Genomic DNA, 27,995 nt, shown 5'->3' with positions numbered 1-27,995 from the left:
AGATTAGCCAACATTGTCAAAACTCTTTTAAATCTGCTGGATGTGCAAAAAAACTAAACAATTGACCTGTTCACACATTAGGCAGCCCATATCTGATCGGAAAGCATGTCAGACATCAAACTGCAGGATGTGGTATGGTACGTTGCCGTACGTATCACTGAGTCACATAGAATTAGTCTTTCTGTTAACATAGACAAGTTCCATAACAATCGGAAGTGGAGACACAAAAGAAGAGAAAAACAGACATTTCGTGAGAAAGAGCTCATGAGAATAGTAGCCTACAAATGCACAGAATTTCACACTATTTAATTGCACGGATGTTTCTGTAAGATGCATTGAACAGAAATGCACAACTACCAACTTGGCAAATAAACACAAATAATGGATTGCTCAGACAGACATCTGAAAATATATCTGAAATCTAGCCAAAAATAGTATTTAAAGAACATTCCATTAGTGAGAACAGACAGTAGGGCCTAACTACGTAGACACTCTAAAGGTAAATTATTATCGCAATTGCAGACTAACTTCTTCCATTCCCTTCAATGTTACAGTATCCCTTTAAAGTCGACATGGCCTGGAGAGCGGTTGGAGTAGATGAACTGTGGGTCAGCAGTAGGCCTGTGCTGTGGACACACATGCTGGTGGTGGTGATGGTGGTGTCTTCTATTGTCCCTGGCTGGTGTGTAGTGCTTTTTGGTCTGTAGGAAACCATAGAGATGTTTAAATTCATATTCACACTCATCTTAGACTTCATCCAGAATGGGGGGGTTAGTGGGCATGGGCATGGCCAAAGGCACGGTTTTATAGGCCCTTCTCTTGGCCGCAGAGTCAAAATGTTGCTGTTTTGAAGCTAATTTCCTGCAATTCTACACATTTTGTCATGGGCCTGAGAGAATTTTCAGTTTTAAAGATAATTTCCTGCAATTATACACATTTAGCCTTGGCCTATGCCTTGTTCTTATGCTATCTGAAATGACTGAAACATTACAACAAAATCATTGGGGGACCCAGCCCATGACATTTTTGGAATTTCAGATTCTCCCTGAGAATGGTGATTGTTAGTTCTCAAAGATAATCTTATTTAAAAAATATATTGCTCCAATATGTTTAATGTTACACTGAAAACGTTTTACCATTCCGGAAATTATTATAATTACTATTTGAATGGTTTTGCAGTGGCAAATAATGGAAACACTGGCTTACCCGTGTGCATCGCCACATCAGAGCTCCAATGAAGAGGAAGAAGATGACGATGAAGGCCGTACAGCTCAGCACAATCAAGATGAGTTCCATGATGGCCTGACCGCCACCACAGCCCTTCTCTGGATCGCTCTCTGTATGGAGGGGAGAGGGAATTTGAAGAAGTGGTTCAGCTTCATGTCTTCTTGAAAAACTCTGGGCCCTCATTATAGCCCTTTGAGTCTGACCCTGAGTTTTTCCTGGCCTGGTCAACTGCTCAGGGAAAACTCATTCAAAAGAAATTCGAAGGAATATGGTGAGTCCATATTGCACATATTGGAACACAATACCTAACATCTTGTGCACTAATCATGATCATAGCTAGTACTAGCCACATTAAAACCACTTACATCAGTTGTGGTATGTCGTTGAAATTGCAGAGATCGATATTTTCACACCGTATCATAAAAAAGTGTGGAACAGACAGTTCTAGAATAATGATTGGATACCAATTCTTTGTTAATCCAGGAAGAGAAAGACAATCTGAATGAAAAATGGAATTCACCCTAACCCTGATGAATAACATTTCTTCTTCTTCTTCTTAAATAAATAAAACAATATTTGTACCTCTGACAATGATGATGGTGCCATTACTGTGCCGCTGTACCAGCACTTTCCTTTGGGTATCGTAGTACCTCCAGCTGCAGTAGTAACTGTCTGTGTCCTCCACCCCAAGCTGGGACAGCCTAAGTGTGAACTCACAGTACCGCTTGACCTCCTGGTCCTGGTCTGACACCACTGTGACCCGACCTCTGAACCCATTGTGGATTGTGATCCTACCGACTGCTCTGTCAGCTATCGACAAGTACAGCACATCTCTGTTGTCGTGGAATTGACCCCTGAGGTAGAGGCCTGTGGGGTCGGGTAGCGATGTGGAGCAGAGGATCTCGGCCGAGGAGTTGACCTTCATCAGAGATACGGCACTGGGGCTCTGGGAAACTTGCAGGGAGAGAGATAGATAGACAGGGGCCCAGGTTTTAGACATATTGTTATTATGAAGACAAGAATGCCCCCTTGGTCCTCCTTGTTTTTTGTCTGAAGGTTTATTGTCCATTTAGGGTCAACTAAAAACTCACTTACCTGTCCAGGTGAGCACTGCAGGTGTGCAGAGGAGTCCCAGCACACATCTCCACAACAGAACATCCATCCTGCCACCTAGGTACCAGCTGCATTTATCAGAGAACTCCACACACTCTTCCACACATGCAAAACACTCACAACTGACTGGTGAAGAACAACTGAATAAATGGATAGAGAAGAGTTTCCTCTTTTGACTTGTTCACAGGAAGTATTGTGGTTGTTTTCTGCTGACGGATACTCTGTATGTGCTGTGATAACTGAAATGTACATTATTGTTGGTGATAATAATTCGGTACAAGACGACAAGCTCTATATGAGAGAAATAACATCATGAAGACTGGTTATTTCCAAAAGTTTATTTGTACACAAATCAATAACATTTTATATTCATAAAAAAAAACATGAATCCCAGAATATTACATCAGGTTAGGCTAAAATGAAAAACAAGCTTAGCTTAGTAGTTATGAAAACAATGCTTGTGAGATGGGCAGAATATTACAACACATCAATGTATATATAGACCAAAACCAACTCCCTTTATAAACAAGCTTAGTAAGGGTTATGAAAAGGGTTCTACCTGGAACCAGAGTTATTTAAAGGGTTCTCCTATGGGGATGCCGAGGGAACTCTGTTAGGTTCTAGATAGCACCCTTTTTTTCTGTGAAAGACAATTATTAGTGATTTCACTAACTGATTCCACAAATGTTGGTGCAAAACTAATTTAGGTGCAAAGGTGAGTAGTGTTTTATTGGTGTAGAATGCATCTGACATACAGCAACATAGCAAAGGTCAACGTTGAGTTCATTTCGAAAGAACCAACAAGCCAACTGGCTCACGCTGAATGTTATGCAGTCACCAGGGAAACGGCCTCTCTTGAACCTTCAGGGCTCTCATCAGTGTTGTTGCTCTGGGTCATAGAACTCTTGAGTCGTTCCATCAATCCTCTGCCAGAACGAGAAGTTTTGAGAAACAATAGAATGCCCGGAACAGCGATGACGATGATGATAACAACCAGGAATAACCTTAATTGTTGGTCTCTGCTGTTGTCAACACTTTTCTCTGAGAAAATAAAGATACGTTTGCTGTGAACACACTGAATACTCACAAACGTCACAGTACAAAGCCCTATATTGAATTTATATAGGAATATTGTATTATCACATTTAATAATAATAATTACTAAAGCTTTTCCTGGTCATATCACATGATCGGGAAAAACTCAGTGCCCATTTAACCCTAGTCAATATAGACTGGTCACTGACCGGTAAAGCATAGCATATTTTACCGGACAGTGAATTGACACAGGAGTAATTGATGTAGTGCTTTGTACTTTAGCATTGTACTCACCAGTAACTGCACCAGTAACTGCAACAATGAAAACGCTTGCTGTCCCTGAATCAATCCCACAGTCTGTGCCAATGGAAAAAGTGTAATTACCCTCATCAGCTTTTGTAACATTTTCTTTCTTATAACAGTAGTGTCGTAGCGGTGCTTCCATTTCTTTCATGTGACGGTTGTTTTCACAATTCAATAGTACTTTATTTGAATACTTCCATGCAAACCACTTAGTAACACATGTTGTGTCATTTGAGGTCCCCTCCATCCCATGGTTGGGAGTTTGTATGGCAGTGTAATCCACTGTACAGCACAGTGTCACTTGCTGGTCTTTTGGAACCAATGCATTGTCACACGTTACTTTAACCCCTGGAAAACACAAAGGATATCAATGAATGAACATGCAAGGATATCAATGACTAAAAGGATATCAATGGATGATATCAGTATGATAAATATGCTCATATATACACAATGATAAAAGTGGACATTCACATGTTCATTATCATATATAACAATGTTGTATTATATTGTAATATTACAGTAATACCATAACAAACATAATTTCACCTAAGTTTGCAGTTTGAAATTTACCTTGTCCTTGTGGAGTTCCCAAAACCAGAGACAGAAACAACAGAAGCATTTTGCCAGTGAGTGTATCTGTCTTAAAGCACCAAGAAAAAAGACCACAACACATGATTAACTTAAAGAGTATATGTACAGTGCCTTGCAAAAGTATTCATACCCCTTGGATTTCTTCACATTTTATTGTGTTACAAAGTGGGATTAAAATGGATTTAATTGTAAAACTAAATACTCCGTAATGTCAAAGTGGAATATATATACAGTACCAGTCAAAAGTTAGTACATACCTACTCATTCAAAGGTTTTTATTTATTTGTACTATTTTCTACATTGTAGAATAATAGTGAAGACATCAAAACTATGAAATAACACATGGAATCATGTAGTAACCAAAAAAGTGTTAAACAAATCAAAATATATTTTAGATTTTAGATTCGTCAAAGTAGCCACCCTTTGCCTTGATGACAGCTTTGCACAATGGGCATTCTCTCAACCAGCTTCACCTGGAATGCTTTTCCAAAAGTTTTGAAGGAGTTCCCACATATGTTGAGCACTTGTTGGCTGCTTTTACTTCACTCTATGGTCCAACTCATCCCAAACCATCTCAATTGAGTTGAGGTCGGGTGATTGTGGAGGCCAGGTAATGAAAGTGACAAACTGACACATTTTCATTTTCTTAAAAAACAACTTTATATTGAAGGAGTGCCTTTAATTTGACGTCATGCACATGCGCAGTTCGGCGGGTGACGATGTTAGACCCGATGATGTGTTTCTGCACATGAGCTTAGCTAGCCAACGTTGCCATGACATCGCCTACAAGCGTGGTCAGGGATTTCTATTGGAAAAGCAATTTCTGCTTATCGTCATATTGTATGTCTTTGGTTATATGGTAATTGTGTCTGCCCTAGTCCCACAGTACACCAAAATATTTTCAAGTTTATGCAGTTTCCTCTCTCCACAGCCTCAGTGCCATAAAACACAGACTCTAAAAGGTCATTCTGAGATAGAGACCCTGAGTGTAACCATGAGATGTCACCTCGAGGTCAGGTGACTAATAAATCCTGACACACACACACACACACACACACACACACAATCACACAATCACACAAGGATCTAAATAGTAAGTATAATGCACTTACAAGCTCACAGCCTCTGGAGGTTCTTCTGTCCAATAAATCCATATAATGCTGTGTCCCAGGTTATAACTGTGGGAGAAGAGAGTGGGCGGAGAGAGTGGATATTCAACTTTAACTTTCATTTCCTCTTTACTGAGGCAATCTGCAAATGTATGGATCTCATTGGAGGAGGTACTGGAAACAAATCAAATGTCAACAGTATGCGGTCTTACACTGTCACGATGTCTCTCTCTGATCCGACAGGTTTTAACATGGGCACTGAGGGAGGACAAAGCTTGAATAGTTTTTTCCTGTTTGCGGTGGACTTTTTGTTGGGCTCAATCAACAATTTGTACGGGCTGTATTTGTATTTGTATTTATTATGGATCCCCATTAGTTCCTGCCAAAGCAGCAGCTACTCTGCCCAGGGTCCAGCAAAATTAAAGCAGTTTATACAATTTTAAAAACATTACAATACATTCACAGATTTCACAACACACTCTGTGCCCTCAGGCCCCTACTCCACCACTACCACATATCTACAGTACTAAATCCATGTGTACGTATAGTGCGTATGTTATTGTGTTTGTGTATGCATGCGTCTGTGCCAATGTTTGTGTTGCTTCACAGTCCCCGCTGTTCCATAAGGTGTTTTTTTATCGGTTTTTTAAATCAAATTTTACTGCTTGCGTCAGTTACTTGATGTAGAATAGAGTTCCACGTATTTGTGGCTCTATGTAGAACTGTGTGCCTCCCATAATCTGTTCTGGACTTGGGGACTGTGAAGAGACCTCTTGTGGCACGTCTTGTGGGGTATGCATGTCCGAGCTGTGTGCCAGTAGTTTAGACTGACAGCTTGGTGCATTCTACATGTCAATAACTCTCATAAATAAAAGTAGTGATGAAGTCAGTCTCTCCTCCACTTTGAGCCAGGAGAGATTGACATTCATATTATTAATATTAGCTCTCTGTGTACATCCAAGGGCCATCCATGCTGCCCTGTTCTGAGCCAATGACAATTTTCCTAAGTCCTTTTTTGTGGAACCTGGCCACACGACTGAACAGCGACAAAACTAGGGCCTGTAGGACCTGCCCTGTTGATAGTGCTGTTAAGAAGGCAGAGCGTCGCTTTATTACAGACAGACTTCTCCCCATCTTAGCTACTACTGCATCAATAAAAAGGAAAACACAACAAGGTTTAGTGTAGTCAATGAAAACAAAAGCTCATGACAAACTAATCTGAAACAATATGTAGTATGCACAGCTGAGACAAAGCAACAAACAGTCAAAGCAAACATTTTGACTCTGTTTACAGTTTGAAAGGAAAATAAACTAAACCAGGCTTTCCTGATTCCCAAAATGGAATACACACTGTACAAGAAAGAGGGAAGATCTGGGACCTGCTCCAATATCCAGCCACAGCAGCATACTATTTAGAGGTTTACTGCCATCCTCTGGGTGAGTAGTGCATTTTTATTTAAATATATACACACTCACAGACATCGTCACTCCAACACAAACACACGCTCCATTTGCTCACTCACACGTCATATGCACATACATTTTATACTGGTCTACACACCCACTCACATGCAATCTGCTGCTACGCTGTTAATCTTATATCCTGTTGCCTATTTCCCTTACCCCTAAACATATCTACCTCCATCACTCCAGTATCCCTGCACATGCAAATATGGTATTGGATCTGATTTTTAAATATTTCCTGTATATTATATCCTTACTTTGTGTATTTCATATTTCCTATTCTTATTTCTCTTGTTTTTTTTCTAGTAATACATTGTTATTGATTATTGCATTGCTGGGTTTTGAGTTTGCAAGAAAAGCATTAAACTGTACTTGTCACATTAAAACTTGCAACTATAGTTTACAGAGGTGAAAGAGCCCTAGCCTGCACTACTAAAATGCAACCTTTACACCACTTTATTTTTGTCAGAACAGAGGTGGATGATTTGACGTGTTTTCCACACATTTTCAAAATTCTAGGCTGTAGAGTCTATAGCATTCTAGAGAGAAAGAGAGAGGGGTTAAGGGATACATTCTCAGTCCCATTTCAGAATTATTTCAAATCAGACTGATTTCCAGGTTTGAGTTGTTTTAATGCTCATCAGTATGACACAGACAGTACATGGTCAAATAAAACAATAACCTTAAAAGGTCCAATCTGCGATTGGTCCATTCAATTTTGGACTTGTAAATGATTGATGTATACCCAATAACTATTGAAAAATATAACTTATAAATGCCTGATGCTTAGATCAACTGTCGTACCCCTTCAGAACCCTAAATATCGTTTTATCCATTTGTTTGTAAACAATGTAAATATGAACAAAACATTTGTTATTCACTGTGTATTCATTCCTCGTGTCACTAATTCTGTTTTATATCTTTAACTCTGCATTGTTAGAAAAGGACACAAAAGTAAGCATTTCACTGTTTGTCTACACCTGTTGTTTACAAAGTATTTGGCAAATAACATTTTATTTGTTATGGTTAAAACTATAATTTTTAAATCATAAAATGGTAAGTCTCTCTCTAGGTCTCTCTTGAAAAAGAGATGTTATCTCAATGAGAAAAAAACCTGTATAAAAGGTTAAAAAAAATACAAATAAATGGAAAAAGTCAAAATAGCTTTGTCTATGAATTTGAGTGGTTATATTTCTCCATCCCTATCCCACAGCTGTTTACCAAATTTATTGCAGTGATTATTACATGGATGAACACACGCAATGCAAATGGCAGTCACAACAGCACTATCAGTGAGAAGATCTAGCATTTTCAATCAATTGATTGATTGATCATTTTGGAATCACAGGAGACAAAACAACATGTACATTTCACAGTTGAAACAAGTACACCTGGTTTTATGTTGAACATTTTGGATATTTTAGCCCCTCTGAAATGCAATACTACTAAGGCATCTAGATCTTCTTACAGGCTTAACATTCAGTACATGTTAACAGGACACATTTGTGTGATAGTTTTCCAGCTTCATCCCCTTGGATCGAATATTATTCCTCCCAGGGTTACTGCTCCTTTGGCTGGCAGATGAAATGTTGTCCATCCTGCAAATGTGTCCGTCACATGATTGATTCCCTCTGGAATCTAGCCCACGTATTTGGCACTGGCGTCCTTTCCCCATATCTTCGTTTCCCCCTCCATGGTGTGAGAGCACAGTGGACCAGCCTCCACAGCAGTCTAGAGCAGTGAAACAGATGGAACAACAGCACCACCTTATGGCGTATTGAAGTAAGTCCAGAATCAAGTCTTTCTGGGATATACTGGTCCAGTCTTTTCCATACACTATTCTTTAGGCAGGGTGCAAAGGACCACAAAAGCAACATCCAGGTCCTCTGGCCCTCCCCGCCTATACAATGGTACCTATGGGAAGCATTGTAATGGTCCTTAGTAGAGAAAGGGTCAGTGTCCTGATACCCCTCATATTGGGCTTTTGGATGTTGAGGTGTGTTGGACTTTTCTGTGTGTGTGCGTGTGTACGAGAGGTGAGTGTGTGTGTGTGTGTCTCACCACTGTATGTGCGGGGGCTGTGTGTGTGTCCGTGTCTGGCTGGGGCTATGCTGTGTGTACTGTGTGTGTAGGAGTGTTTTGGCGTATGTTGAGTCCTGTCCCTCCAGCCAGTCCTGGTAGAGAATGTGTAGGCCAGGGTTGGTGTCAGGCAGCCTGACTGGTAGACTGCTGTAGGCCTCCTCCATCTGCTGAACCAAGGCTTTGTCCACCCGACCTCCTGTCTCTCCCTGCGCCTGCCCACGACCACTCACACAACCTGGGGAGAGAAGGGAGAGAATAGAAGGGGGAGGCAGAGAGGAGAGAAGATGGGAGAATGAAGGGTCAACATTCATTGGGACAATAAAGATCACACTAAATTACTACTGTTGTTTCTACATGAATTCAGCTTCCTGAGATACATTTTTTACACTTGCACCGGTGGATTTAAGTTCAATGGCAGCCTAGTCTGGGGTTACTCAATTGTAAAAAACGATTTGTGCAAGAATTTCTAACACGGGTTTTCACAACTGCCTCGTCACATTTACCCAAAACCAAAACCAGAACTAGGAAGTAGATGTGACTGACAGGTGGCTGGGCCAATGGGTTACCTCCGGGGCAGGAGAGCACTTCCACCAATTGGTAGGGGACGTGTCCTTTCCTCATGCGGTGGACCAGGGTCTGGATGTTCCTGAAGCCGTAGACGGATGCAAACTGCAGCAGCACCTCCCCATCCCGCTCCAGACACACCTCCTGAAAGTCACGGTTCCTAGAGGGAGAAACGGAGGGGAGACGGAATGAGAGGGATATTTAAACTCAGGTCCTCTTTTACAGCCTGCTTCCTCTACCCCCATTCCTACCCCTCTCTGCTCTCATCCTTCCCTCTCCATCTTTCTCAGTTCAAGGTCTTCAATTTCTCGCTCTGTCCCGGTCATCCCTCTCTCCCCTCCTCCCAATTTACCTGAGAGTCTTGTATGTGATCTCCTCTACATCCAGACTAAACAGTTCAGAAGCAGCATATTTGAAGATGTGTTCCAGGAAGCCCTCCGATCCTCTGCCCTGGTGTCTCACCAAGGCTGGATCCCCCGCCTCACCCAGGCTAACATGGAGACGAAGAAGAACGTGACACACTCTGAGTCACTGAACCTAACACACGGAAATACACTCACAGACACAGGCATAATAATAATAAACTATTTGTTTAGCGCTTTCAATACAAGTAAAAAAGTACTTCATATCATCAAATAACAAAATAGAAGTGCTAACAAAGAAACAAAATATAGATTATTCAGCAATTTAGCAATTTTCAGCCAATCTCCAACCTTCCATTCTTGAGCAAAATTCTGGAGAAATTGGTTTTCAAATAGCTAAAAGAGTTAAGTGCCAACAGTATTTTTCTCTCTATCCTTGTACTCTTAGATTTAAGTACTGCATTAGACACTGTTAACCATGATGTCCTTCTGGACAGACTGGAGAGGTGGGTCCACTTCTCTCCGGTCCACTTCTGAATTGGTTTATAACCTATTTAACCGGTTGAGAGAGTTTGTCACCCTTGGTGAACATAACTCAGAGAGAATACATATCACGTGGCGTTCCAAGGTTAGATTTTGAGTCCGGTACTGTTCAGTTTATATATTTTACCCCTTGGCAGCATTATCAGAAAGCACAGCATTGATTTACACTGCTACGCACACGATACACAGCTTTACATTTCTGTGTCACCAGCTCCACGGATAAACGATTTGACTGCATTAGTGATTTAAATACTTCCTCCAGCTAAATCAAGATAGACCAAGGTAATTATTGTTGGAGCCAAAGCACAGAGAGATAACCGACTTGCTTAATTATTTTTTAATTAAGAACAAATTCTTATTTACAATGACAGCCTATCCCGGCCAAACCCAGATGACGCTGGGCCAATTGTGCGCAGCCCTATGGGACTCCCAATCAGGGCCGGATGTAATAAAGCCTGGAATAGAACCAGGGACTGTAGTGACGCCTCTTGCACTGAGATGCCGTGCCTTAGACCGCTGCGCCACTCAGGAGCCCGCGCTATAGATGCATATTTTAATTAATGGACAATAAAGATAAAACACCAGGAAAAAAACCTAGGTGTTATTTTAGATTCTGAACTCAATTTTGAATCACACATTAGGAATTGACCAAAATAGCTTTTTACCACGGTGCAGCCATTTCTCTCTCAGGCTGATACAGAGGGACTCATCAATGCTTTTATGACAAGCAGGCTTGACTACTGCAATGCTCTGCAGTCTGGTCTACTCAAGAAAGCCATTGGTTAACTGCAAAACATACAGAATGCTGCAGCACAGGTACTGACCAAGACCAGACGGAGAGCACACATTACACCGGTTTTAAGGTCTCTGCACTGGCTGCCTGTGAGTTTTAGAATTCATTTTAAGATTCTTCTATTGGTTTTTAAATCAATCCACGATTGTGCACCTCAATACATGTCAGACATGCTTTTAAGTTATGTACCCAGTAGGTCCCTCAGGTCCTCTAACGATCCCAAAGCCTAGGACCAAGAGACATGGAGAGGCAGCCTTTAGTCATTATGCCCCCAGCCGCTGGAATAGCCTGAGGGGGGCCCAAACTGTGGAGATATTTAAATGAGATCTTAAAACACATATTTTTAGCTTTGCTTTTCATTAAGGTGCTTTAGTTGTTCAGTTTGTCTTTCGTTTGTTTTATGTTTGTTGTGTAGTAAAACATTTCAGCTTTTATTTTCAGTTTCTTTGTTGATTCTTATAAAGCACATTGCGTTGCATTCAATGTCTGAAATGTGCTGTATAAATAAAGCTTGATTTGATTAGGAGGAAGGACACACACACACACACACACACACACACACCACCGCTTCACTGAGTAATGAGCCCCACATTGAGCACTGACACAAACTTCCTGATAAGAGGCCAGTGAAAAGTGAAACACTCACACGTGGTCTAGAGGGACAGAGTCCAGGTCTGCTAATGACACCTTCATCTGCTCCATCATGTGGAACACCTCCCCTGGAACACACACACGGATTTACAGTCTTACATTAAACAATGGACAAATGAGAAAACCTACAGGTTTACAGTATAAACATGAATGACATCCCTCACTGTCTGATGTTTCTCAACTTCTGGGGATAGAGAGGGGGTAATTAAGTGGGTCTAGGTATAGGAGACAGGGAATTGAAAGTATAGCTGGCATCGAGACATCTTGTGAGAGGAGGAGGCTGGAAATGATGAAAGGAAGAAAATAGTTGATGAAAAGAGAGAGAGAAAGAGGTAAAGCAGATAGATATACCTCTCCCTGTCTGAGTCTGTAATACCAACATGTTTCAAGCAGACCACCATAGTGTTCTTGGGCACAGGGACTAAGGTAACCTGCCTAAATGACTATTGACCCGTAACACTCACGTCTGTAGACATGAAATGCTTTGAAAGGCTGGTCATGGCTCACATCAACATCATTATCCCAGAAACCCTAGACCCACTCCAAATTGCATACCGCACCAACAGATCCACAGATGATGCAATCTCTATTGTACTCCACACTGCCCTTTCACACCTAGACAAAAAGGAACACATACGTGAGAATGCTATTCATTGACTACAGCTCAGCGTTCAACACCATAGTGCCATCAAAGCTCATCACTAAGCTAAGGACCCTGGGACTAAACACCTCCCTCCGCAACTGGATCCTTGACTTCCTGACAGGCCGCCCCCTAGGTGGTAAGGTTAGGTAACGATACATCCGCCATGCTGATCCTCAACACGGGGGCCCCTCAGGGGTGCATGCTCAGTCCCCTCCTGTACTCCCTGCTCACTCATGACTGCACGACCAGGCACAACTCCAACACCATAATTAAGTTTGCTGATGACAACAGTGGTAGGCCTGATCACCGACAACGATGAGAGAGCCTATAGGGAGGAGGTCAAAGACCTGACCGTGTTGTGCAAGGACAACAACCTCTCCCTCAACGTGATCAAGACAAAATGAGATGATTATGGAGTACAGGAAAAGGAGGACCGAGCACGCCCCCATTCTCATTGACGGGGCTGCAGTGGAGCAGGTTGAGAGCTTCAAGTTCCTTGGCGTCCACATCACCAACAAATCATCATGGTCCAAACACACCAAGACAATTGTGAAGAAGGTACGACAAAACCTATTCCCCCTCAGAAGACTGAAAAGATTTGGCATGGGTCCTCAGATCCTCAAAAGGTTTTACAGCTGCACCATCGAGAGCATCCTGATGGGTTGCATCACTGCCTGGTATGGCAACTGCTCGGCCTCAAGGCACTAGAGGGTAGCACGTACGGCCCAGTACATCACCGGGGCCAAGCTTCCTGCCATCCAGGACCTTTATGCCAGGCAGTGTCAGGGAAAGGCCCTAAAAATTGTCAAAGTCTCCAGCTATCCTAGTCATAGACTGTTCTCTCTGCTACCGCACGGCAAGCGGTACCGGAGTGCCAAGTCTAGGTCCAAGAGGCTTCTTAACAGCTTCTACCCCCCAAGCCATAAGACTCCTGAACATCTAATCAAATGGCAACCCAGACTATTTGCATTGCCACCACCCCCCCACCCTCTTCTACACTGCTGCTACTCTCTGTTATTATCTATGCATAGTCACTAATAACTCTACCTACATGTACATATTACCTCAATTACCTCGACACCGGTGCCCCCGCACATTTACTCTGTACCGGTACCCCCTGTATATAGCCCTGCTATTTACTGCTACTCTTTAATTATATGTTATTCTTATCTCTTACTTTTTAGGTATTTTCTAAAAACTGCATTGTTGGTTAAGGGCTTGTAGGTAAACATTTCACTGTAAGGTCTACACCTGTTGTATTCGGCGCATGTGACAAATAACATTTTATTTATACAGTGCCTTCAGAAAGTATTCACATTTGACTTTTTCCACATTTTGTTGTATTACAACCTGAATTTAAAATTGAGATTTTGCATCATTGGCCTACACACAAACCTTATAATGTCAAAGTGGAATGTTTTTTTTATTTTTTTAATTACACATGAAAAGCTGAAATGTCTTGAGTCAATGAGTAAGCCCTTTGTTATGGCAAGCCTAAATAAGTTCAGGAGCACAAACGTACTTAAAAAGTCATAATAAGTTGCATAGACTCCGTGTGCAATAATAGTGTTGAACATCATTGTTGAATGACTACCTCATCTCTGTACCCCACATTATTTGTAAGGTCACTCAGTCGAGCGTTGAATTTGAAACATTCAACCACAAAGAACAGGGAGGTTTTCCCAATGGGTCGCAAAGAAAGGCACCTACTGGTAGATGGGTAAAAATACAAAAAAGCAGACATTGAATATCCCTTTGAGCATGGTGAAGTTATTAATTACACTTTGGATGGTGTATTTTTTTAAAGATACTTTGTAGTGACTGTGTACGTCCTAACTCGGTTGCTGGAGAGCAAGGAAACCACTCAGGGACTTCACCATGAGGCCAATGGTGACTTAAAAACAGTTAGAGTTTAATGGCTGCGATGGGAGAAAACCGAGGATGAAAAGAAGAAAGCCTATACAGAATAAAATGTATTCCAAAACATGCATCCTGTTTGCAATAAGGCACTAAAGTAAAACTTCAAAAAAATGTGGCAAAGAATTTAACATTTTGTATTCAGGACATAAAGTTATGTTTGGGGCAAATCCACACGACACATCACCGAGTAGCACTCCTCATATTCTCAAGCATGGTTGTGGCTGCATCATGTTATGGGTATGCTTGTCATCGGCAAGGACTAGGGAGTTTTTTTGGGATAAAAATAAACAGAATAAGCACAGGCAAAATCCTTGAGAAAAACCTGGTTCAGTCTGCTTTCCAACAGACACTGGGATACACATTTTCCTTTACAATAACCTTAAAACACAATGCCATATATACACTGGAGTTGTTTACAGTTTTGACTTAAATTGGCTTGAAAATCTATGGCAAGGCATGAAAATGGCTTTATAGGAATGGTGAACAACCAATTTGACAGAGCTTGAAGAATTTTTTAAAGAATAATGCGCCAATATTGTACAATCCAGGTGTGCAAAGCTCTTAGAGAAACCCAGAAAGACTTACAGCTGTAATCACTGCCAAAGGTGACTAACATGTATTGAGTCAGGGGGTTGAATACTTATGTAATCAAGGTACAGGGCATTCAAAAAGAATTCAGTCCCCTTGAATTTTTCCACATTTTGTTACAGCCTTATTCTAAAATGGATTAAATTGGGTTTTTATTCCCTCAATCTACACACAATACCCCATAATGACAAAGCAAAAACATGATTCAGACCCTTTACTCAGTCCAAATCATGTCCAATCAATTGTCCAATCAATCGAATTCATTAAATGTGGACTCCAATCAAGTTTTAGAAACAAATCAAGGATGATAAATGGAAAGAGGATGTACCTCAGCTCATTTTCGAGTCTCACAGCAAAGGGTCTGAATACTTATGTAAATAAAGTATTTATGTTTTTAGTTTTTGTTACATTTGCAAACATTTAAAAAAAAAACTGTTTTCGCGTTGTCATTATGTGTTATTTAATCAATTTTAGAATAAGGCTGTAAAGTAATAAGATGTGGAAAAAGTCAAGGGGTCTGAATACTTTCCGAATGCACATTAGTGTTTTATTTGTCATAATTTTTTTACAAAAAGTTTGAATTTTTCTTCCACTTTGACAGAGTATTTTGTGTAGAATGTAAAAAAAAAGAAAAAAATCCATTTTAATCCCAGAAAATGTGGAAAAAGTCAAGGGGTGTAGAGGTAGAGGATATGAGAGCATAGTACCTGATGTGAGGACACAGTCCACGTCTCTGCACTCCAGGAGACTGTTGTAGAACTCCTCTCGCACTGCCTCCAGTTTCTTATCAAAGCATGGAGCCACCATAATATGGTAAAGCTTGTCTGGGCTCAGCTTCTACAAACACAAAGCAGACACATATAAAACCACTATTCACCTGCTGTGTGAGATGAGTAACATGGTTAAAACACATGAATAGTGTGGCATCAATCACTATTCACATGTTCTCATGAGTTTCATTTAATTGTATGGAGTGGGTTGTTATAACACACAAATAGCGCTGACCTGTTGTTTGGTGAAATAGTCTTTGACCAGACAGCCCATGATCTGTTGAGGAGACCTGGCCGTACAGATGTGAGGAGTGACCAGACTGCCCAGAACACGCTCAGCGTACCGGATCCACCCTGGACGTAAATAGAATAATGAAATTGACTTGAGTCCTAAGCTTATGGTTTTATTATCTAAAGGGATGGGGTCAGAGAAAGATGTAGAGCGAGCAAGACTGACACAGAAAAAAGAGAACATGAGAACGAGTACACGAGAGAGCATAAGTAAGCATTTTACGGTAAGGTCTACACCCGTTGTATTCGGTGCATGTGACAAATACAATTTGATTTGATTTGAATGAGAGAGCAGGAGAGGGAGGGCGACTCCCCTCCTGAAAGGCCTATCTCCAGGGAAGGGAGTGGTGTGAGGCTGTGTCTATCTCTCCCTCCCAGCCCGGCTCTATCTCTACTTTCAAATAGGAGCTAGGTCCAACCCTTAATACCCTTACCTTAATAATGCCACACATCCCTCAAACAGCACACACACAAATGTTAAACTGAAACACAACAAAGCTGCTTAATATTTTATTCTCAGGTTGTGATGTGTGTGTGTGTGTGTGTGTGTGTGTGTGTGTGTGTGTGTGTGTGTGTGTGTGCGCGCATATAGGGAAAGAGGGGGAGGAACAAGGAGATTGTGTAAATACTACCTGGACAGGAGGAGGTGAACATGGGTAGGGCCTGGCTATCATGGTGCCTCCTGCTGTACCTCTGGACGAAGTCTCTCTGGCTCTCCAGAATACTGAAGCCTGCTGCTAGAGTAGTATCAAACACATACTGCACTCCTACAGACAGAAAGGGAGGGTGAGAGAGAAGGGAAGAGAATGATTCATCTGTTATGGTAGATGCCAATGAATGTACCGCACTTTTATTTCACATACACACGCTGTGTTCTACTAATCACACACACACACCATCACCATACGCACACACCCACACAAAGATCTTTGAGGAAACTACAGGGCTTGTCTGGAATTCCCAGTCAACACTGTACACGCTCGCTTACCCAGGCTCTTGAGGAAGCCACAGAGCTTGCGTGTGGCCTCAGGAATGTCCAGACCGTACTTGACAGCGAAGAAAGGCAGAGACTGGGGACAAACTGACACCACCAGGACCTGGTGTTTGGACACATCACACTTCTGCAATGACAAAAAGAGGGAGAGAGGGACATGTCAAACGTCGGCCGAGAAGAGACGAGACCATTTACCTGGCATCAACACTGAATGCCCTATACATTTCAGTGAAGTGAAACCAAACAATCAGTCTGCATGCCAGGCAAAGAGACCAGCAATAACAACACACATTAAAACAAATCTGGCATGAGGTAATCTGGAAATGAAGTACAGCAAAGATAACCCAATTGTGCTTAGGGAGGCTAATCATGTGAGGTGTCCAGGTTTGTATTCATTAGTGACCACCTCAGCAAAACCTTTTGAAACGAAAAAGGGAAAAAAGCAGTTGTTATTAGATAAGTTCAAATAGTCCCTCCCTGTTTCAGTCCGTTTTCTTCCGTTTGGTGCCTATTGAATACGACCCAGGTAGCCTGGTCAGTGGTCCAGTAGTACCTTGTTGAGGCCCAGGACGCGGGCCACCTCCTCCAGGTTCTGTTGGGAGATCTTTAGGCTCTCCTCCTCGGACACACAGCCCTCACAGGACAGACAGGCACTCAGCAACACCTGCTGCTTGAGGAGATGGGAGGAGGCAGGGACCTCTCCGTTGGCTACATCTTTCTCCGAAAGGGAGCTAATGCCTTCATCACTCTGCTTCTTGTTGCACTGGAAATGACCAATCAACCAACAAATCAATACATGAATAAGTGTTAGAATTGGACACAATATATCATGTTTGACTATAATATGCAAAAAGTAATGACCTCAAACAACTGGGTCAGATATGACTGGATGGACAATTTTAGTTGCAGAGAGACACTTGCACACTGCACAGCGAAACCACAAACATTCCATGGGCTTACCTGTTTAGTGCAATTCTCACACTTCTCCTTGCGCCTTCCAATGTTCTCTTCTGACATTTTTCTGTGAAATGAAGGTGGGTTTGGATTCCACACAAACACAGGATCAGTAAGCCATCCAACTCTGGAATAGACCTGGAATCTTCACAACCCTTCTACACATTTTCCTCGGACAACTCTCGTGCCAACTACTCTACGATCCAAACTAAAACGCTAGTATTTATGTTTGGGTGTGTGACTCAACTCCACCCAACTTCTACATCATTAACCCTGTCCTAACCAATCAGGATCATTCTTCTTATCTCAACAGCAGCATATAATAAAGATGGTAAACTGCCGACAAAACTGCATCCATATCACAACAAAGCATACATAATTGCACCAAGTGTGTCAATAGGCAAGCAATGAAGCTTTATTTGTATAGGCTATGACATGATAACTATTATGTTGACGGAGATCCAAAGAATGGACCCAAACCCCAAATAATCTGTGTGTCCTCTGAGTAGACTACTGTATTCAAAATGGGCTTGCATAGTATACAGTAAATAAAGACAAAAATAATAATAGATTATTATTATACATCATCATAATTGATATAATAAATGTTAAATAAAGGCTGAAGCCTCTGTTATAACATATAGGCCTATTATCAGGACCCAATATAAACAGCAATTTATTTAGGGTTAATTATCTATGATTATGCTTTCTGGTAGTTTTAAATCTCTAAACAGTAATTGGAGGGAGAAAAACATTTCTTGCTTGGCAACAAATGTGCAATGTCTGGCATGGCTCAGATAACCTATGACGCCTATACCAGGGCCCATCATCAGCCATTACATGTATTAGTTAAGAATGGTTCTATTGACAAAGGCTGAGGGTGTATCTCGGTTTGTTTATCCAGCGCTCTCTCTTTTTGTACACGAATCCACATGTAAGGATATTAACAATTCATTTACCAACTGCGTGGAAAAACAAACATTCCATGTCGAAAGTCTTGGCTTTGTCCCTTCAAATGTGGTATTTCTAATAAGATAAGAGGTGCACCTAAATATTTTTTTGCACAATATGTACCCCTCCAAAACAATGGTGTCAATGTTAACAGAAATTGATGAGAAGTGTACATTCTCCAATGATGAACCTGAAACACTGACATTTGTTTTACAGATGTTCGTACACTATTAGATTTTGGAGAGATATGTACATACCGAGTAAAACTGGTCACTTTACTGATACTCTGAACTCTTTGAAATGTAGAACTAACGTCATGATTTTGGCAAACGTTATATCCACAAAACCATATCTTTTATAATCAACCCCCTGCTTTAAAGTGTTTGGATATCATTTGTTTTAATTGAGTCTCTTAAAATACTAAATAATAAGAAAAGCTTATCTAAAGTCCATTATTATAACGAATATTCTTCTCATGTTTTGTGTCTTTCATGTTCTTCGCAATTGTTGAACTCAATGACATCCGATTTCTCCGTATTTATTACATCACGGCACGCACGCACTCACCGGTTGGACGTTTTCTACTAGTCTGCCTTTATACAAATGACTTCAGACACCTTTCAAGCTGTTTCGTAAAGGAGAAAGGGGAGTTTGAGCCAGGGTAATATGTAGCAATGTTTACTCAGCAATATCTGAAGCGATTACGATACCACTGAAAGGCTATAATGGACAATATGCGACTCCGCGACGGTTTCTGTCACAAGACCGTCTGATGTAGAAATTAGTCGAGGGTTCCAGACCGGTTTTCCAGACGGCTTGGCATCAGAATTCGTGACCATTGAACTATAAAAGAACATAAGTGACTCCATTGAGCCGCGGTCAATCAAGGGCGCATGCGTAAAACCCGGTTCCCTTTGGGTGCGTCACGCGCCATGTGAAAAAGTTTTTTCCCACTTTTAGTGTAAATCAACGACTATATTCTAGTACTGTAAGACACTCTTATTAAATCAAATATGATTGAGATGCGTTTTTCTTCTTCTATGGGTTTGTGTTATTAAAATATCCGAGACAAGATGTTAGAAATATTGTTTCCTCTACATTTTTATCATGTGGGGGTGGATAAACTGTAGCTCATGTCATCATCTAATCAGCATAGACGTAACCCGGAAGATATCAACACATTCCCACTGTGCGTTGTTACTGTAAAATGAAATGGGACTTCTCTAAAACTTTATACATGTAACTGTCACTATCACCAAGCCGATTTGACACATTATTCCGCGTGTATCATTTTAGGATTCCAGTTGAAATGTGTAAGGTAAGAGAGAAATTAATAGGCGTATGGGAATACATTATTTCATTCTTATAGGCGAGATGATGAATGAGTGATCGGCAACACTATGAATGTCCCGCCTACTTCATGGAGCATGCCCACAGTTTTTGAATGGTTTTCAAATTATATAATCAAATTCATGAAAACGCGGTCATTGAAGATGTAAAATTATATTCGTGGATTAATTTACTTCTATCCGATGACTTTCGCGAACGTTTTCATTGTTTTCTTTTTGTAATTGAATACCTTCATAACGAATATAATTATAAATATATCTTAAAATATATATTTCACAGTGACCTGCTGCTGACTGTGGGGCAGGTTGTTACTGTGAGTGAGTGGATGGGGGGACCGGAGGGGTGTGTGTGTGTGTGAGAGCACTTCAGCTATTGGCTGAGCAGCACGCGCGCACGTCGTGACATATATTGCAGAATAACTTATTCCATTCCCGTCAATGTTAGTTTTCCTCGAATGAAGACGTTGTCTGGAGAGCTACTGGAGTAGATGAACTGTTGGCCTCCCGAGTGGCGCAGCGGTCTCAGGAACAACTTGCAATAATTATTATTTTGAGGAAAACAGATTTTTGCTTCCAACGTCGTTACAAGTTACTACGATAATCCATAATTGTCTCGTAACATTATGGAAAAGGGGTTTATTGTATAAATGGCAACTCCTCTTGCTGTGAAAAAAATGTGCTCGTTTTCAGGCCTTTTGGGCACGTTTTGAGTTGTCATTGGTCTGGAAAATTTTGCTTGACCTGGCAACCCTGCTCTTAGAGAGAAGGGGGATATCTGTCAGAAGTAAAACATAGCATTTTGTATTTCAGATCTGCTTCCCCATTTCCTCAGCACTGACAATTTCCCTGTTTAAACATCCTGGTTTCCAGTAATCTGTGATCATTATTCATAACCTCAATATTGAACCCACATGGCTATGTTCTACTTCTGACATACATCCTCTCCTTTCCTTGAAGCACAGAATTACAAGAGTAAGCAGTGGTTCTTCATAATATATTGCTTTTGCCTATCCATATTGTTTACCATTTTTTTCATGTCTGCCTGTCGGTCTGTAAGATGGGGTATATGCAGGTAGAGGAGCACACCACCAACATGTTACACCTGAAGAGATCGCCTGGCATCCGCTCCTGGTCGCTGCTCATAGGTATGATCATGATGTGTGTGTGTGTGTGTATTTACTGAGTTTATTTCTTTGAATGCAATGTCAGAAAATAAATTGACACAGCATTTGGTCCTTTTTCTGATTTCAGGTATTGCGTCCATTGGCCTGGCTGCTGCATACTACAGCTCAGGTACAACCTGATTTACAGGCATCACCAGTGCCAGCCTGTCCGATCTTGAATCCCAGTCATCAATTACATAATTAAGACAGAACGGGAAAAATGTCTGCCCGTCTCTCATCCCCGTTTTCTTGTCTTTCCAGACAGTATCCTGTGGAAGCTTTTCTATATGACGGGCTGTCTGTTCGTGGCCATGCAGAACATGGAGGAGTGGGAGGAGGCAGTGTTTGATAAAACCAAGAAAGTGATAGAGCTGAAGACCTTCAGTCTGTATGCTCTGATTCTCACCATGTGTAGGAGAGGCCAGGAGAAAGGTGAGGAACATCACCTAATGTGTCCTGTACAGTACTTTCACATTGAACCTCCTTTACCAATAAGGGTAGATCAGATGGGATGAGTTTTACGATTGGAATCCAGTTAGCGCAGGGGTCTTCCAACTGGGTCTCTCCCCGTCTCCATCCTTCTTCTATTGCTCCTCCCGTCTCCCTTCCATCCCCTGCCCCAAACCCTTCCTCTCCTCCCGTCTCCGTCTTTCAGTGGTGATGGACATGAGGCACCTGCGTGACGTGTGTGTTCAGGAGGAGAAGGTGCGCTACCTAGGGAAGGGCTACCTGCTGGTGCTGCGACTGGCCACAGGTTTCTCCTACCCCCTCACACAGAGCGCCACCATGGGGGGACGCAGGTGAGATAGGTCTATTATAAGACCCTAACATGGAAGATGTGTGTTAAAGGATCAGAACACAGGTTTCCCAGGATCTGAAAACATTGAAGAATATTTAGTATAACAGTTCAAGATTCGCATGGAACAGAAGTAAAATCAGACAAATGTATTTAGTGTTTTGATTGTCAATATTCCTGCTGTCTATTCTTGATCACAACTAGTCATTTGATCCTGTCCTTTCCCCCTCTCCGTCAGTGATGTGGAGGCAGTGGCTTCGTTGCTCAAGCGTTTCCTGGGTCTGGAGGAGCTCCAGTGTCGCTGGGAGCAGGAGGAAGAGGCAGTCAGGGAGGAAGATGAACTGGACCCCAGCACTGACTCCGAAGAAGAGGGGGACTCAGTGCAGTAGAAGGAGAAGAGGTGATGAGGGAAAGCCACAGCAAACTTGAAATGCACCCAAATATATTTTATAGCATTTCGTAGTATCCCTGATAGTATAAATTGCCTTAAATACACTTCAATGGTAGCGTTTTCCACAGAGTATTTAAACAAAATCATAGTTGTGTTGCCTGTTCTTCAAAAACAATCATTACTGTATTAGACTCAACCCTATAATCACAGTGCCTTTCTATTTAAATGTAATCAGTATGTGTGAAATACTCATTCAGAACATTCCCACAGTTTAGGCAACACAGTGTGTTTGAGACCTCCCAAGTGATAATCTTGGTCTAGTAGGATCGTCTCTACTCACTGCAACCATCCATCCATCTGAATGCATGTGACCGTAAACTATAATCAAGCATGGATTTCCAGGGATCAGTTCAGAATGTTTGCCTGTTTTTATGTTAAAGTAAATACTTGCATGTCTTTCAGCATTGATGGGTTCTATGACTAGGGTCAGACAGAATCTGTGGAGGCAAAACCTCTAGAATTAACTTAATCTAACAGCTTCTACATCTGCATTGCTTGCTGTTTGGGGTTTTAGGCTGGGTTTCTGCACTTTCTGCACGTTGTGACATTCGCTGATGTAAAAAAAGGGTGTAATAAATTGTATTGATTTGATTTATTATTCATAGGGTAAACTACAGATTCCGGCTGGCCTTATATACACACAAAATGAAAGACCAGTCTCAGGTAACATTCCTGTCCGTAGACAAATGTGTTAATAACAATAGGTATGTTTGACAAGTAAACTGTATTACATTGTATCTGGACTGTATTAACTACGTTACTGCATCTGTTGGCAAGAGGAAGGTGAGTGTAGTTGCTTGAAAGAAAGAATGCATGAGATATTTTGTGTCCAGTTAGTGTGTGCTGCTGGATGACTGCAGGTACTGGTTTGCCTTGTCTTTTTTTTATATTACTTTTATACATTTATTTGTGCTTTTTTTGTTAAAAAACAGAATGAAATAAAAGTTGCTTTTTGATAATCATGGAATCATTTTCTCACTACCTCTTGGACCTCACTGTCTGCACTGATAGATCCCTTTCTCTGTCAAAAAAATCAATCAACGGGACCCAGGCTAAACCTTACTGCCCAACCATAGAAGCAGAGACATTCTGGGGTACCATCTCTAGTAGGCTGGCTCTGGTGTCCTCCAGGATCCTCTGGAGGGGAGCCACCACGGGGCTGACATGCTGCTCTACCCACTCCTGAGCTGTGGAGGCTGGGTACAGACGCACCATCTCCTTTTTCACCATCGCCACTCTCTGCTCCACAAGAGCCAACAATCTGGGGGAGAGGAGGGTGGTTGATAGAAACACAGGTTGGCACATTTTATTTTGTTTAGGGGGAGGGCTGTTAGGTTATTATTTTTTTTTTAACTATATGGAGGGAGTGAAAAACCTTTCTTAGCATATAAACGGTGGTGGAATACAAACATTCAGATGCTTACGTCATGGCTTGACTCTGTAACTGCTGAGCAATAAGAGGGCTGACTGTCTTTCTCTGTCTGTGGTAAGGAGTGAACCAGCCTCTCACAAACCTGAGAACCACAGAGCAACATGTATCAAGGTTAGAGAGCTCTTTAATTCAAGGATTTTATAGTAGTAATCAAGAAATCATTAAGTGTGCCTTTATTGCAGTGGTCACCAACCCTCTTCCTAGAGTGCTACAGGGTGTGCAGGCTTTAGTTCCAGCCCATGTGGCTGCTGGCTTCACTCACATGTTGTCTTCAAAATGGCGGAGTTCTTCTGACTGCAGTATTGCTGTTAGTTCCACAACCAACTCTGCCAACCTCCTCCCTGGAAACAGCACAGAGTCAGCTGTAGTGGAGCTAGGGCAGGGCACAGAGAGACAGACACTTTTAGGATTAAAAACACAACCCACTTATAACAGAGGAGCATTTTCTGTTATGAAGGGTCTCCCTCTCTCACCTTTCCATGGTTTCTACCTCTACAGAAGAGATGCCCAAAGCCTTTGTCACCCTGCTCTGAGCCTCCGGGCTGAACTGGCCTGTAGCACACACAGAACCACCATCAACACGGGTCAGGTGCCATTACAATACCTCAAGGATCACATCAAAGTGTATTTGGAGGAAAGTATTGACCATGTGTGAGTGTCTGTAGACTGGAGGCCAGGGAGGGCAGGGCTAGGGGCAGCAACTCACACAGCACAGACAGGTGGTCATACCTATTGATGAAATAATATTATTAAATAGATTATGGCTAAATCATATCATACATTTCGGCACAAATGTCCCATGATTTACGCAAAAGTCTGATGCATTGTATGATTTAGACAAGTCTGATTTTGCCCTATGACACTATACTTTAGATGAATACAAGTGAATTCTCTCTGTCTCACCTCTGCCAGCCAGTGAGGGCAATGCCCAGCATGTGTATGCCTTCAGGCAGGGCTGCTGCCACCTGTAGCCACTGTAGATGGTTGTTCACATGTCTCTGTGTGCTGGTCACACAGGTATGGACATTAGTAGAGCCTTTGAAGGCACTGGCTGCCCACAGTTCTGATAGCCCTGCACCACTGTACCTCTCCAATAGATATACTGGAGAGGGGAAAGGAGATGGGAAACATTGACATTAAGCACAAAATAGTGTTTGTCCATGTGCATAGTGAAACTGTTCTAGTAAAACCACTAGTTCTTACCAGTGTTTTTCACATCTAGGGTGGGGTTGTAGTCCCACAGCATCAACTGGACCAATCCTACCAAACCGCTGCCTGGCAAACAGGTCAAAAAAGCAAATGTTAGGGGTGGATTGCAGACTTGTCTGGCCCATAGACTACTTTCAGGCTAAAACATTGAAATGATTGTGTAACTTTGCAGAACTATCACTAAGAGCCTGTACCCTGACCTTTCAGTGTGTCGTGGTCCATCCCTCTCAACATGTCGTCCCACATGATCATGTTGAGGTTTGGCCACGCCTCCCTGACGCCCTTTGCTACCCTGGTCACATGATTGAGGAACAGCTGCTGTACTGTACGGCCAGGTGTGCTCAGCCAGCGTCTAGACTCCTCTCCCTCACCTAGCAGGTACACCTGAGGACGCATGACAGATATGGTGGGGGGGGAAAGGCTTTCAATTAAAGTGGTGTCATGCATTGTTCATCATTAGAAAGCTATTTCAATCTTGTATGCATCTCAATATGGCTTCCTTTCCTCATCGCCTCCCCTTCATCTGCACTTTTTTTTAATTCCAAAAGGATCAAAATACCAAGCCTCACCTCGTCAGCTCCAATATGCAGGCTGGTGCTGCCTGGGTGGAGCTCCACCACCTGGCGAAGCATCTCCTTTACCAGCCTCACACCCTCCTCTCTGTGGGGGTTCAGAGTGCCCAGGCAGTGGCCCACCTCCCTCAGCTCCCACAACGACTTGTGCTTCAACACAAACTGAGAGAGAGAGGGGGTGGGGGGGTGAGAAGTTCTGAGAGAGAATGAGTGAGAAAGGAGGCAAAGAAACAAAAGAATATCAAAGATACCAAGACAATACAACATAAATTGGCTTCAAACTCGACGATTATTAAGTGGGGTATTAAGTGGGGTATGATATGAACAGGTGGGAGGCAGATATGTGTTCCCTCTCTCTCACCTCCATGTGTCCAAACGTCTGCACCAGAGGAATGACCTCTAACCCTTGGGACTTGGCCACTTCCTGAATGGACAGGACCTCCTCACGACTGCAGCAGAGAAGAGAGAGGAGAATCATTACATGTCAGAAAGAACCACCCCCCCCCCCACACTTTCTAGCGAGGCCAAGATAGTGATGTTCGAGGGATAAGAGTTGATATCAGTGATTGGCTTTAGGCCAACCTGTATGGTGGATGTGTATAGCCCAACCTGTATGGTGGATGCTGAGTGGATTGCAGCACCTTCAGCTCGCCTTCATAGGGGAACATGTCTTCATACTCCACCAATAGACCGTCAGCACCCAGACCAGAAAAAAGACCAATCAGCTGGGGAGAGTGAGAGAAAAAGGTCACGTCAGACAGACATCTTACATTCAACACACAGATAAGGAAGAGATAGGTGAGCGGTGCTATTACCTTGTGCAGGTAATCCATTCTAGGAGGTGCTCCTTTCAGATCCAGGTGAACCAGCTTCTTCCCCTTGGGCCATGCTGGTAAAGCATCCATTGTAGCTGAAATCTGGAGAGCAGCAAGTAAATTACTGTGTACAAGGATCATGCATAAATTACTATTACAATACAATGCTCGACTTTTGATAATAAAAGGAGTAGCCTACTATACAAACGTTGCCTTTACATTCATACAATTTGCATTTAGGCTGAACCAGTATCTATCTGGTCAGAGAAGACAATGAATATGACGAGTCCCCTTTCTAGCCCAGAAAGCTGCCATGTTTGTTTGCATTAGACAGCTCTGCAAGCATTATAATGTCAAAATACGTTTGTTACTCACAAAATATGGCGTTTCGCTGAGCAACTATCTTCATGTACTGCAGTCCCGCCCTGTATCTAAATACAAATTTACAAGCAATCGAAAATATGCCTTGTCAGGAAAGAATTGTTCTTGTTTTTGACCAAGTGCTCATGCGCCAAATCCACCGTATGTAAGTTTTCTTCTTCGATGAAGTTTAACGGCGGTTGGCTTCCAATATTTATCGTGCATTACCGCCACCAACTCTACCGGGGTAAAAAAGGAAACTCCGTAAGCTACTCTTCTGTGCGCGGCAGTAACGACTGATTTTATTGATGGAGGTGCCGAAGAGGTGGACTTGGTCAAAAATAATACAGATTCTTTCCAGACGTTCTACATTTTTTCAGTTGCCTGTACATTTTTATTTACTAGTAGACCTGTTTTGCAAGTACAAACCAGGCATCTGTTGTTCACAAGCTTATCTGCCATAGACTGTAGAAAATATGAACGATGGCGTTTCCTATCAGAATACTTAGTAGCACACTTGAAGATCAGGAAGTGTCATTTCAGCATGTTACCATCTTCCAAGTCTGGGTATCTGCAGCCCAATATCACAGACAGAAGGGGAAACCTGACAGGGCCTATAAATTGAAGCACCCTTTTAGAACGTTTTCTCATCACCAAATATGGTAGTGAGGGGAAGTCCAGTCTCGGGTAGTGGAAGAGGATGAAACTAGGTGAAACTGGGCCGACAATGTGCCAATTTTCTCATCGATTAAACATCTGATCTCAAAAAATGTCTGTTCACAAAACGAAAATCTGTTACGAACACAGTGCACTAAGTTTTATAGACTTGCCAAAGTTTTTAAAAATTGTGTGCAAGGTCGAATTGAGTTTGTGCACACGCAAACTCTGACAGAGCTC

The 27,995-nt window shown here is 42.0% G+C and overlaps 4 protein-coding genes and 1 long non-coding RNA gene across 8 annotated transcripts; 1 reads left to right on the top strand and 4 right to left on the bottom strand.

The window, feature by feature from the left end:
* Positions 1 to 13: 13 nt before the first annotated feature.
* On the bottom strand, positions 14 to 2,516 carry LOC115201245 (uncharacterized). The gene is made up of 4 exons (XM_029764711.1): positions 2,323 to 2,516; positions 1,810 to 2,181; positions 1,207 to 1,337; positions 14 to 701 (listed from the first exon to the last, which is right to left on the bottom strand). Exons 1-4 carry the CDS (start codon positions 2,387 to 2,389, stop codon positions 549 to 551), a joined length of 723 nt encoding a protein of 240 aa, XP_029620571.1. The 5' UTR covers positions 2,390 to 2,516; the 3' UTR covers positions 14 to 548.
* A 147-nt stretch (positions 2,517 to 2,663) lies between these two features.
* LOC115201248 (uncharacterized) lies at positions 2,664 to 5,491 on the bottom strand. Its single transcript, XR_003879712.1, has 4 exons — positions 5,385 to 5,491; positions 4,252 to 4,321; positions 3,670 to 4,026; positions 2,664 to 3,381 (listed from the first exon to the last, which is right to left on the bottom strand). It is a non-coding gene; the product is annotated as an uncharacterized LOC115201248 (long non-coding RNA).
* A 2,515-nt stretch (positions 5,492 to 8,006) lies between these two features.
* LOC115201244 (nuclear prelamin A recognition factor) lies at positions 8,007 to 21,412 on the bottom strand. 3 transcript variants are annotated; one of them, XM_029764709.1, is made up of 11 exons: positions 21,325 to 21,412; positions 18,007 to 18,067; positions 17,600 to 17,809; positions 17,041 to 17,173; positions 16,685 to 16,819; positions 15,997 to 16,115; positions 15,699 to 15,828; positions 11,836 to 11,908; positions 9,844 to 9,981; positions 9,494 to 9,651; positions 8,007 to 9,162 (listed from the first exon to the last, which is right to left on the bottom strand). In XM_029764709.1, exons 2-11 carry the CDS (start codon positions 18,061 to 18,063, stop codon positions 8,903 to 8,905), a joined length of 1,413 nt encoding a protein of 470 aa, XP_029620569.1. In that variant the 5' UTR covers positions 18,064 to 18,067; positions 21,325 to 21,412; the 3' UTR covers positions 8,007 to 8,902. The 3 variants fall into 3 exon arrangements, with proteins under 3 accessions (XP_029620569.1, XP_029620568.1, XP_029620570.1); XM_029764708.1 differs by lacking the exon at positions 21,325 to 21,412 and adding an exon at positions 19,519 to 19,871; XM_029764710.1 differs by lacking the exon at positions 21,325 to 21,412 and adding an exon at positions 19,209 to 19,512.
* On the top strand, positions 20,104 to 23,666 carry LOC115201247 (cytochrome b-245 chaperone 1 homolog). 2 transcript variants are annotated; one of them, XM_029764712.1, is made up of 6 exons: positions 20,104 to 20,269; positions 21,358 to 21,445; positions 21,552 to 21,593; positions 21,725 to 21,895; positions 22,119 to 22,263; positions 22,498 to 23,666. In XM_029764712.1, the coding sequence occupies exons 1-6, from the start codon at positions 20,261 to 20,263 to the stop codon at positions 22,646 to 22,648; spliced, it is 606 nt and encodes a 201-aa protein (XP_029620572.1). In that variant the 5' UTR covers positions 20,104 to 20,260; the 3' UTR covers positions 22,649 to 23,666. The 2 variants fall into 2 exon arrangements, with proteins under 2 accessions (XP_029620572.1, XP_029620573.1); XM_029764713.1 differs by lacking the exon at positions 20,104 to 20,269 and adding an exon at positions 20,603 to 21,272.
* hexd (hexosaminidase d) lies at positions 23,288 to 27,428 on the bottom strand. Its single transcript, XM_029764707.1, has 13 exons — positions 27,114 to 27,428; positions 26,739 to 26,840; positions 26,533 to 26,648; positions 26,285 to 26,372; positions 25,921 to 26,085; positions 25,552 to 25,735; positions 25,346 to 25,417; positions 25,046 to 25,244; positions 24,789 to 24,871; positions 24,616 to 24,694; positions 24,405 to 24,515; positions 24,135 to 24,224; positions 23,288 to 23,971 (listed from the first exon to the last, which is right to left on the bottom strand). The coding sequence occupies exons 2-13, from the start codon at positions 26,826 to 26,828 to the stop codon at positions 23,770 to 23,772; spliced, it is 1,479 nt and encodes a 492-aa protein (XP_029620567.1). The 5' UTR covers positions 26,829 to 26,840; positions 27,114 to 27,428; the 3' UTR covers positions 23,288 to 23,769.
* Positions 27,429 to 27,995: the final 567 nt, after the last annotated feature.

This window comes from Salmo trutta, chromosome 10 (genome assembly GCF_901001165.1).
Source record: "Salmo trutta chromosome 10, fSalTru1.1, whole genome shotgun sequence".
In the NCBI taxonomy this organism is placed as follows: domain Eukaryota; kingdom Metazoa; phylum Chordata; class Actinopteri; order Salmoniformes; family Salmonidae; genus Salmo; species Salmo trutta.
The sequence above is the reverse complement of the archived record's forward strand: the minus strand, read 5'-3'. Positions and strand labels throughout refer to the sequence as shown.